This window comes from Callorhinus ursinus, unplaced genomic scaffold, assembly GCF_003265705.2.
Source record: "Callorhinus ursinus isolate GAN/ISIS: 27379988/994484 unplaced genomic scaffold, GSC_fseal_2.0 scaffold6, whole genome shotgun sequence".
NCBI lineage: Eukaryota > Metazoa > Chordata > Mammalia > Carnivora > Otariidae > Callorhinus > Callorhinus ursinus.
In genome coordinates, this window is record NW_027397068.1 from 6,786,957 (window position 1) to 6,798,305 (window position 11,349).

Here is an 11,349-nt window from a genome sequence, read left to right on the forward strand (position 1 = left end):
TAGCTGTCACATCACGAATCACACATTCTTACAAAGGGAGGCAGAAAACAGACCTACACAAGGAAAATAATGAATAGTGCCAAGTGCTACACAGAGAATTAAATATATGGTACACAAAGAAGCCAGTTGCTGTTAACTTTTTTACTGCATTAACAGAAACAAAACCTCTCTGTGGTAGTGATAAATTTAAGATGAGATCGTTAACAACCAGATGAAGAATAGGAGAACAGAATTACTGGCAGAAGGAACAGCTCGTGCACAGCTCCTTACGTGAAATGAGCCTGGCATGTCTGAGGGAGAAAAAAGGCCACTGTAGCATAAGTAGATAAGGAGGAAAAGAGGTACAGAGTGAGGAAGACATGAGTAAAATCATCTAGGGCTTTGTAAACCATGGGAAGAAGTTTGGAGTTTATTCCGTTGGGGATGGGAAGCTAATGGAGTGTTTTACAAAGAAGAGGAACAATCTGATTCATGTTACAGATCACAATGGCTGCAGTGTGGTGAAGGAATGGGCAGACGGTATATGGGAACTGCTACAGGAGCCCAGGAGAGAAGACGGTGTCCTGGACTAGGATGGCAGCAGTGAACAGAAGAGACCTAGGAAGAGGAAAGACACATTCTGGAGGAAGAGCTGACAGAGCTTGGTGACGGACTTGTGAAAATGAATACCGGGGAAACCCCATTCTTTAAAACACAATTGGGAGGTCGGAAGGGGGAGCTCTCACAACCTATCAATTTGTCATCAACTGCAGACTCCAACAAAGAAGTGTATCTTGCATTTTCCAACAGGAAGAAGCCTACTTTACTACCCCAGCAGGAGGAAGAAAGGTTTATCTTCACGCCCAGCAACAGCTCTGCCAATGAGAAACCATCAACATCCTGAACTCTTGCTTTCCTCCAATAGACGTTCATTCAAAGGAGCCCCTCCCAACTTCCTCCTTTTCTCCATAAAATAATGTTCCTCTCCTTTGATCTCAGGTCTTGCCTAGGGTTTTGCCATAGCTTGCATGTCCTGAACTGCAACTTTTTTGCCATTCCCAAATAAATGGTAAAATAACTGGCTGTTTTATCCTTGAGGTCGACATTACTTAGTGATGAGCAGTGGGACCCAGGGAAGACTCCAACAACTCTGAGGCTGGGGAGCAAGCAGGTGTCTGTACCCACTGAGCCCAATGAGTTCACTGCTTTCTCCCTGAGCCTGGAGTTTGAAGGTAAGTCTCTCCTGAATCCAAGCTCTGCTCTCTTTGCGTTTTGAGCTCTCTTTCTGGCTTTATTCAGAATCTGTTTACAAGCTTTATTCTTTCTATTTTTGTGAAGGCTTTGTCCCTTCTGGTGAGTACTCATGTGTTTTTCTGAACTTCTAGTATTGACTAACAGGATCCCAATCCTCAAACTCTCAGGACAGCCCTCCTCCTGGGACCCTGACAGGCTGTCTGTTTAAAAACTCCGATCCTTCCTCACGCACGTTGCTAACGAAACAGACCAACCTAGCTAAATTTAGAATTTCAATGACCACCACGGGGGAACTTTTGATCTCCTCACACTTACTTTTCTCAAAACCAAATTAGAAGACCATACCTCTAAAATTAAACAAACTGAATGGAATGCCCGTTTTAATTGGTACCTGGAGGCTTCCCAACAAATTCAGGACTCCAAAATTGCCTCTCTGCAAAATACCATTTCTAAATTAACTTAGGCTACTTACTGAACAACTGCGAGAAGGCAGAAGGGCTTCTGAGTCCCCGCTCCCTTCCAGTATCCTTGGTCTTGGGACATGCAGCAGCCGCCTTGTGCTCGGGCCTTTCCTTTGCTGCCATCTCCCTACTTCCCTGCAGCGCCGTCCCCAGCCCCTCTCTACCCTACCCTTTCGCTTCCCCAGTCTAATCTTCTGACTTCCCTTCTTCTCTGAACCCCTCCCCGCGCTCTCTTCCTCTGAACCTATCAGAACCGTCCCTTTATTAAGCCCTCTAAGGATCCAACTGCTAAACTCCTACCTTCTTATGTTCCCTGGACTAAAGCTGAACTACAGGCTACAGTCAAAAACGTTCCCAAAGTTACTGAGGATCCTCACAGATTTGTCAAGGAATTTAACACAGTTACTCAAACTTATCGACTAGGTTTCTCAGATTTATATTAATTAGTTCACACGCTTGTTGGTGAGGGCCAGGCCTAACACTGGATGAAACTAATCTGACAGAAAAGTCCTGAAAGAGATTCAGAAAAACAGATCTCTGACTTTTGGCACAATGACAAAAGCTGTTCCTAAGCCTGATGATTGGAACATCATTCAGACTTGCACACACAAAAACCTGATGCATCTGTTTATGATTATTACAACTGACTTCAGATTATTTTTAAGGAAAACCGGTCTTCCTTTAGATGTCAAATCCACTCAGGTAGCCTTTAATTCTGTGTTCATTAACCAGCTAAACCAGATCTTTCCCTCAAGTTAAAAGGACCAGGATGCAATGGGAAAAACTACATCTGCCCCAGATTTAGTTAATTTAGCAAACCAGCTGGCCCACACCCTAGATGAGTCGACTAACAGTAACACCACTAAAATCCTTAAGTTTCATCTCCAACAAATGCAGGCCCCTAAACAAACCCCAAACCCTCCTGATCTCTGCCATTATTGCAAAAAACCAGGACACTGGAAAAAGGACTGTTACAAACTTAAGCACTCCAGATGCCGTTCGGTCCTCTAAGCAATCTTTCCTATGTCTTCCTAATCCCCAGTGACTGGGCTCTGAGGAACTACAGGGGTTTGTCCCAATTCTTTCTCTCAGTCGGTTTACAGAAGCAACCCTCCAGACTGGGAATGAATTTGTCTGTCCTCATCACCACTGGAGCTACACTCTCGGTGCACAACGCCACCACTACAAAGCAGCCCCTGCCTCAGAGGAGCAAAACTGAGCAAATAGTGAGGGTTCCCATCTCTAAATCGATTCCCTTTTGTTTAGGCCCTTCAAGAGACAGTCACCCTTTTTCCCTAATTCTCTCACCCAACTCACTTATTGGGCTGAGATTTCTTAGAAAAAATATCATGCTGGAATTTCTTTTTTCAAAAAGGGGGAAGTAATTCCTAGAATTTGATAGAAGCAACCAAAATAGCAACCAAGTGATCCTTCAGCATCTTTTACTTGCTCGTCTCTGACAGCACTGGAGCTAATTCTAAGGACACTAACCATTTGTCCCTATTGGATCAGTTACCATCTTCCTTATGGATAAAAATCCTCAACTGATTTTGGCAGAATACATAAAGCACTTCCTACTAAGATTCAAATAGATCCCTCAAAACATCTCCCCAGAATGAATCAATGCCCCATAAAGAAAGAAGCCCTTCAAGGCATCAAGTCCATAATAGAAGATGATAAGGCTCAGTGAGGGGCGCATTATCACTTGCACTAGTCCTTGTAACACCCTTATTTCACCTGTAAGAAAACCCAGTGGCTGAGGATGGAAGTTTGTCCAGGACTTCCCGGCAATAAATAACGTTATCCTTTGGCACACTGCTGTTTCTAACCACAACACGCTACTAGCATCTATTCCTACTGAATGCAAGTTTTTCACTGTAACTGATCTTTGTGGTGCATTCCTTAGTATTCCAGCTGATAAGGCTAGCCAATAACTTTCTGCCTTAACTTGGGAAAGAAAACAAAACATTTGAAAGTAATGCCTCAGGGTTTTACTAAGAGTCTTACTTCTTCCAAACCTTTAAAGCTGACTCAGATGACATAAAGTTTTCTGGAGGCCCTACCTGGCTTGTTACAATACGTAGATGACTTGCTTCTCTCCTCCCTTTCCCAAGCCTCTTCACAGGAGGACAGCATGTAGCTGTTAAAACTTTTAGCCTTAAAGGGACATAAAGTTTCCAAGGAAAAAACTGCAGTTTGTTCAAACTGAGGTTTGATATTTAAGGCACCTGATCTTGGAATGGGGGTTTGTTTGTTCATTCATTCACTCATTCATTCATTCATTCATTTATTTTTTAAGTACACTCCATGCCTAGCATGGAGCCCAATGCGGGGCTTGTACTTACAACCCCAAGATCAAGACCTGAGCCAAGATCAAGAGTTGCTCAACCAACTAAGCCACCCAGGTGCCCCAGAACAGGGGTTCATTTAGACATAGTCAGGCTTTGTGGTATCCTTCCCCAAACCTAAAACTAAGTGCCAATTACAAGGTTTTCTTAGGGTAGGGGACTACTGTCAAAAATTGGACTCCAAACTTCTCTCTTATCGCCTAACCCCTATATGTTTTACCTAAACACAACAAGCCTGACCCTATTATTTGGGAAGATCGGAATGACATAGCCTTTGGGGCCTTAAAGAAAATCTTAACAAAGCTTCCTTCCCTTGGACATCCTAATTATTAGCTTCCCATTATCCTTTCTGTATATGAGAGGAAGGCTATGCCCTTGGAGAACTCATCCAAAAATCAGGAAACTTATCGACCCACAGGATATTATAGCCAACAACTGTACCCTGTGGCCCAAGGATAGCCCCCCTGCCTCAGAGCCATTCCTGCCACTGCCCTTTTGGGCAGTGAAGGCCCAAAGTGAAGGCCACTGAAGAAATAATCATGGGGGGCGCCTGGGTGGCTCAGTTGGTTAAGCGACTGCCTTCGGCTCAGGTCATGATCCTGGAGTCCCAGGATCGAGTCCTACATCGGGCTCCCTGCTGAGCAGGGAGTCTGCTTCTCCTTCTGAACCTCTTCGTTCTCATGCTCTCTATCTCTCATTCTCTCTCTCTCAAATAAATAAATAAAATCTTTAAAAAAAAAAAAGAAATAATCATGGGATCCCCTTGAACCATCCTTGTGCCCCATGCAGTAGAAGCTCCTCCAAATTCCCATCACTCTCAACACCTGTTGGCCAGTCATCTTACCTCCTATGAAATCCTCCTGTTAGCTTCTCCTCATATAACTCTTCCTCACTGTAATAACCCTGACCCTGCTATTCTCTCTTTCACCAATCTGATAAACCCCTCACCACTGCTTGATACTGACAGATCACCTTTTGCCTGCCCATGACAATTTACAGATAACTCTAACCAATGGAGATTTGTCATAGCTTACTGATGGGTCTTACTTAAAGGACAAAAATGGTACTGTCTTGGGTATGCTACTGCAAATTCCTTTTGAAATCATCCAGGCAGAACTTGTGCCTTTGGCTACTTTGACCCAACAGGCTGAATTATATGCTCGTGCTTGGGCTTGTACCTTTGCCAAGGGTAAAACTGCAAACATCTATACTGACAGTCAGTATGCCCTTTGGTCAGCTCATGACTTTGGAATGTTATGGAAACAGCAAGGTTTCCTTACTTCTAATGGGAATAAAATTACAAATGGCTCTTATGTCCAAAATTCATTAGATGTCAAACTTTGCCAACTGCCCTGGCTATTATTAAGACCCCTGTGCATTCCAGATTTGACTCCCTGGAGGCCAAAGGAAACTACCTTGTTGATGTTTCCATTAAAAACACTGCTCTTAAAGGAACCAATAACCAAACCTCTGTCATGGTCCAAAGGAATGTTGCCTCAAATGACAATCTAGAAAAACTGACAAGAGATGTCCAACAATTGGCCCCAGAGAGGAAAAAACAATATTGGAAATCAAATAATTGTTGGTTTGATTAAAAAGAACTCTAGCTTGAGAGAAATAACAATCTAGTCCTGCCAGAGTCTCGAAAATCTCATTACTAACCACTGCACATGCATTAATTATGGCTCTACCGATAAGATGATAGCTTTAATGAATCAATTCCGGTAGAGAAATATTAAGAAGCCCACAAAAGTGCCTATTTTGCTTGCCCCACCTGTCCAAAATACAATTCGGGAAACCCATCACACCACACCCTGGCATTTTAAATTGCCCAAGGGATCATTCAAAGTTTGGCAAATGGATTTTATTCCACTCCCCCTGTCTTGTGGATCTATGTTTTGCTCATGGTTTCTTTTCTCACTGATCTGAAGCTTTCCCTTGCAGATAGGGTATGGCCTTTTCTGTAGCTAAAATCCTATTAGAAAAGATTACTCCTACCTGAGGAAGCCCTCTCGAGCTTCCCAGTGATCAGGGAATGGTCAAGTTCATCAATAAGGTCTATGCTGTTTGGCCGGTTCTACAGCACTATCACTGTGCTTACCACCTTCAATCCTCAGGGCTAGTAACACTAACAGCACCATTAAGACTCAATTGGCAAAATTTGTGGAGACCCTTCAAGGAGTCCTGCTAGTATATGTGCTGCTGAAGCGAGCACACGATTGGGTCCTTCTAAATCTGAGATCCACCACCCCCTTTGTAACTCATTAACTCTCACATGCTTTGAGACAGTCACAGGGCACCTGATGCACCTGGCTCCTGCCTCGTCTAATCCACTGCTGATAAAAGGAGATCTACTCGGATATTGTAAAGGCCTCATTGCTTCTGTTGAAACTAACCATGCTTTAGTAGAACTATCTTCACAGCACACTCCCGGGAGACAAAGGCCATAAGCATCGCATCTTGCAACCCAGAGATTTTGTCTACTACAAAAGACACCTCAAAAAGTTCTCTCTTCAGTCTTGTTGGAGGGGCCCTACCAGGTACTGTTTACCAACCCCTGTGCCACCAAATTTCAAGAAACACACTCATGGATTCACACGTCACATCTAAAGACCTGCACACCAACTGGTGACCTGAAAGTAGTTTCCAGGAATTAAAGCAGGCATCTGATAAAGATCACTTTCCCAAAATGACTGGACCAGGCTTATTTTTTGTCTCTCTTCCATGACAGATAATGCTCTTACCCGCATTTCCCAATTGCTGCAAAAGGGGGAACCTCTCTGTTTGTGAGATTTGTCACCAGAAACCTCAATCTGTCCAGAGCAACAGGGATCCCTTAGTTCACCCTACAAGTAATTTTGCTGGAAGTCCAATTGCTGCTGCATGCCTAAACTGTTGCCCAGCTGTTTATAAAGTTAGAGTATTAAATCCACATATACTTGTTTCCTGCCTCAATTCCACCCAAATCTAGGTGGGAGAAATGAGATCTCTTGAATACGTATGTAAAACACACTGTGGAAGAGCCAATGTAAGTTGGACCATTTGTAAGCTGGCTGTCATACCCATATATTTAGAAGACTTTCAATACGTGGTAACATGGTATTTGAGTCTTGGCTGAATAATGCTAATGCCTCTACACCGACAAATGGGTCCATAAATGCTAATACTTATGAGGGAGCCCTATGTGTAGCTCCTGGCTATTCTTCTGTACGTGGAGGTTTTGGTAATGGCCCCTATGCTTGAGCAATTCATTGCCTTGATGGCTGAAGGATAAAAGGACAATGTGCTCTTGCTGTGTTCATTGTTCTATTTATGCTTCATAACGAACTAGCAGCTTCCTACCAGTCTACGTCACTAAACCTTCATGACCATCTTAAATGAGAACTTCCAGGAGGCATACACAACTCCAAGTCTGCCTCCATAGAGAGAGCCTTTCTCCCTTCAGAGTAAGTACTAATAGACACAGAAGTTTTTCCCTAAACTTAGAAGAGCTGGTTAGTTCTACAGCCAAAGCAACACCAGCCCAACAGTGATTATTCAGCTCACTGGCTGAAGTAGCCTTGGACACGCACATAGCTCTGCGTTACTTACCTGCTGAGCAAGGAGGCATCTGCGCGAGAGCAGATACCACCTACTGCACATAGATAAACTCTTCTGGAAAAGTAGAAACTCAATTGCACAAAACTAGGGGACAAGCACCTACTATAACAAATTTCACATGACTCTCATTGATCTTTTGTTCAGTTGGCTTTCTTCAGGCCTAGGACCATGGTTTAGAACCATCATACAATTTAGAATTGTCATGCTTTTAGTTACCTTTTGTATAATAATTTTTAAGTTTTGCACCTGTTACTTGTCAAACTTTTGTAGAAACCATGGACCCAATAAGGTGATGCTAGCCCAACACTTCAAGATGATCTCCAACACGTATGACCTCAACAAGATATAGACTTTGGAAGGGAAATGCCCGAGAGTTTTCCTTCCTAAGCTTCTTTGTTACTCAAATATGGTCCAAAATGGGTTCTGCTATACACTTTCTCTCTGACGTGGGATCTGACATCCAGGAAAGCTCCTTCCTGGCACTGAGACACAGACGACCCAACTCTTGGTCAGCAATGCTTTTGAGGAAAGATTTGGATCAAAAGGGAGAAATGTGAAACTAAATAAAGGAAACTACATTTAAGAATCAAAGAGGAGGCCAGAAGGGGGAGCTCTCATGCCCTATCTACCAACTCATCATCCATTGCAGAACCCAACAGTAAGATAGTGGGACCTTGCATTTTCCAGCAGGGGGGAGAATGAATTTCTCCAAGCCAAGCAACTAGCTCAGCCAATAAGAAAATACCACAACTCCGCCAATGAGAAACTGTGACCACCCCGAACTCTCTTTCCTACCATGGACTTTCATTCAAAGAAGCCCCTCCCAACTTTTCTCCTCATTTACTCTATAAAGTAATGGTTCCTCTCCTTTGGTCTCAGGAGTTGCCTATGCTTTTGCCACAGCCTGCATGTTCTGAATCGCAGTTCCTCTGTCATTCCCAAATAAACACATTTTGCTGGTAAGATAACTGGCTGCTTTATTTTCAAGGTGGCCAAGCTGACTGCATATTAGAAGGGAAAGAGAGAATTGAAAGATGAATTTCTTGTGACACAAATTTACAATGTAGCTTTTAAAAGATAAACATACCTCTTTCATGAACTGTTCAAACTCTTCATCCAGCTCTTCTTTGGAATAGTGAGCCATAATCAAGAATTTTCACTTCCCAAAGTATTTATAACATTGGAAACACTAAATGACAAGAAATAACATGCTTTGAGGAAATTCATATCACGTTGTAAGAGCATCCAGACTTAAACCTCAGACATTTCTCTTATGATTTAGTATATATGTACAATTATTGACCAATAACCTTGACAAAAGATTCCGAATTCATGAATTAAGCCGCTTTGGAAAAGCACCTTTCACAGTCTGCACTGTACTTAGGGTCCAGAATTACATTTTCATTATTAACATCCAATTGTTGAAGGGTAGCCTCCACGATATTTCCTACACCTACTGGGCGTATGTTATTTAATATCCCTGAAACAAATCAGGAATCTTTCAAAAATTATAAATTAGCAAGTCCAAAAGACCATTTTTTTTGCAAAGCATGGGACAGAGTTTGTGCTGCCCTATCATTCGGTTGGTTATCAGTACATATTAATAGTTTGCAAAATAGACTGTTTCCGGATACAGACAAACTGCAATTCACTAAGATTAAAAATCTACCTAAAATACAAGTTAATGGAGTATACAAATCAGAACGAATTATGTTCCTTTTGGAGCCAGGGAAAGCCAACAAAACTATTCGTAAGTGACTTGTAACGCAAAGCTCTCCCACTCCTCTACTGAACCCAAACAACTTCAGATCTGTTCCAGCTTCTGGATATACCTCCTTGAGGCTGCTCAAACCGCAGCATCACTTTCCAGAGGCGGTGGAGGGGGGGCCGTGTGTGTGGAGACCCCGCCCATTCAATATTTTTCCCAACCTGAGAATAACACCTCCCCGCCTCTTGAGCATTTCTGATCAGTTCAGGGTGTGTGCAGTTATGGTCTTAGCCCCCAAGATCTTGGTCGGAGACGGATCCCATCAAAAGGGCTCGGCTTGGCGGGGTACGGGCTCAAGGAAGCGCGGGTTCCAGAGTGGCGGAAGGACAAAGACGCACTCGAACGGAGTGTGGGCGGAGGCGGGAGTGACTGGGAAAGTAAAGCCCTGAAGAGCGGGTCTGAGGACAGTCTCGGTCAGGGTCCACCGAGTGGGAAGCCTCACCTACCTCAGCCTCTGAATTCCGCGCTATCCCGAAGGTCTGCAGGGGCCCAAGAGTTACCAGGGTAACACACTCCAGCCGCCTGGCTCCCAAGTCACCTGACCCGGACTGGTCACGTGGCTTGTGGACGCCCCACCCCGCCCCCCGCAACGGGACTGTGGTTAGTGTCTTTTTTCCTGTACAAGAAGGTGACGATTGATGCGGCTCAGAATAATTTGGAGGGTAAGAGCCGTCGCTGCTGCACCAGGAGAGACTCCACAGCTTTCTCTGCGCTCCTTGGAAAAGTGGATTGAGCGAGCGGCTCTCGAGAGCCGGGACACAGGCATGCTGGGTGTTGTAGGCCCAGCCCGTGGCTTCCTGGGAAATGTAGTTTAGCTTCCTTAATCCTTGTATTTCCTCACGTCTTGTCTTTTCTCTTCCTCACTTTCCCCACCCTTGTGGTTTTGGCTCCGCTTTACAAGCGGAAATTTTGGAAAAAATTATTTTATTGGCTTCCTCCACGTGCAAACCCCTGAGTAGGCGTTGTGAGAGAAACTCAGGTGAGAAAGAATTCTGTTATGAAGATAGAGGCTCTGTTCCACCATCTAGTGGGCAAAAAATTGAAAATACACATACACACCCCCAACCTGTTACTCCTCTCAGAGCATCTCTGTGTTTCCCTCTACACCTCCCTTACTCCCACTCTATAGTGGCATCTTACAATTATTTTCTTGGATTTTTAATTTTATTTTTGCTCTTGCTTCTTCTAAAACACACAGGTTTCAGTTTCAGAGGACAGCATTTACGATAGTGAAAGTAAAATGAACGACAGTTGAAAGGATTGCCACTGGCAGACACAGGTTAAGGACTTAATTATCACCAGCCTAAACTTTTCGTTCAGCAAGTGTTTATTGTGAAACAAGTGTATACATACCAGGAGCTGTGCCCTCAGATAAAGATTTGAATAATAATGGTTTTCTGAAATTTTATTTTATTGTTATGTTAGTCACCATATAATACATCATTAGTTTTTGATGTGGTGATCCACGATTCGTTGTTTTTGTATAAGACCCAGTGCTCCATGCAGTACATGCCCTCAATAATGGAGGTTTTTTTTAAAGGTACTATTTATTGAACACATAGGTTAATAGGGCTTCACAAGCATTCTTTCTCTTAATCCTTACACTCTTCAAGTCAATTCAATTTAGCTTATATTTTGGTTTCTAATATGTGCCAAATGAACAAAATGATCATAATCCCTGCCCTAATAGAGTCTTTGGTCTAATGGAACTGATAGACAAATGATCAGACAATTGCAATTCTGTATGACAACAGCTATGATAGAAATTGGGTGTGCTTAGAAGATGTTAGAGGTCTTCTCACCCTCCTAGCAGGTTAGAGAAGGCTTCCTAGAGGAAGTCTAAATTGAAACGTAAACCACCTAAAGAATAAGTAGAAGGTAGCAAGGGTTGATGAAGAGAAGAAAGGCAGTATTCAGTCCGAAGGAATCCATGTAAAAA

At 43.2% G+C, this 11,349-nt stretch overlaps 1 protein-coding gene across 3 annotated transcripts in view; it reads right to left on the reverse strand.

The window, feature by feature from the left end:
• CEP162 (centrosomal protein 162) overlaps positions 1 to 9,954 on the reverse strand; it is a 98,906-nt gene extending 88,952 nt beyond the window's left edge. For 2 of the 3 annotated variants that reach the window (XM_073893582.1, XM_025862078.2), the window contains exons 1-2: positions 9,857 to 9,954; positions 8,730 to 8,831 (exon numbers count right to left, since the gene is read on the reverse strand). In XM_073893582.1, coding sequence (XP_073749683.1) covers positions 8,730 to 8,786 — 57 coding nt within the window. In that variant the 5' untranslated portion in view covers positions 8,787 to 8,831; positions 9,857 to 9,954. Of the gene's footprint in view, positions 1 to 8,729; positions 8,832 to 9,474; positions 9,524 to 9,856 lie in introns of those variants that run through there. The other variant, XM_073893581.1, reaches the window with a different exon arrangement.
• Between the last annotated feature and the right edge of the window lie 1,395 nt (positions 9,955 to 11,349).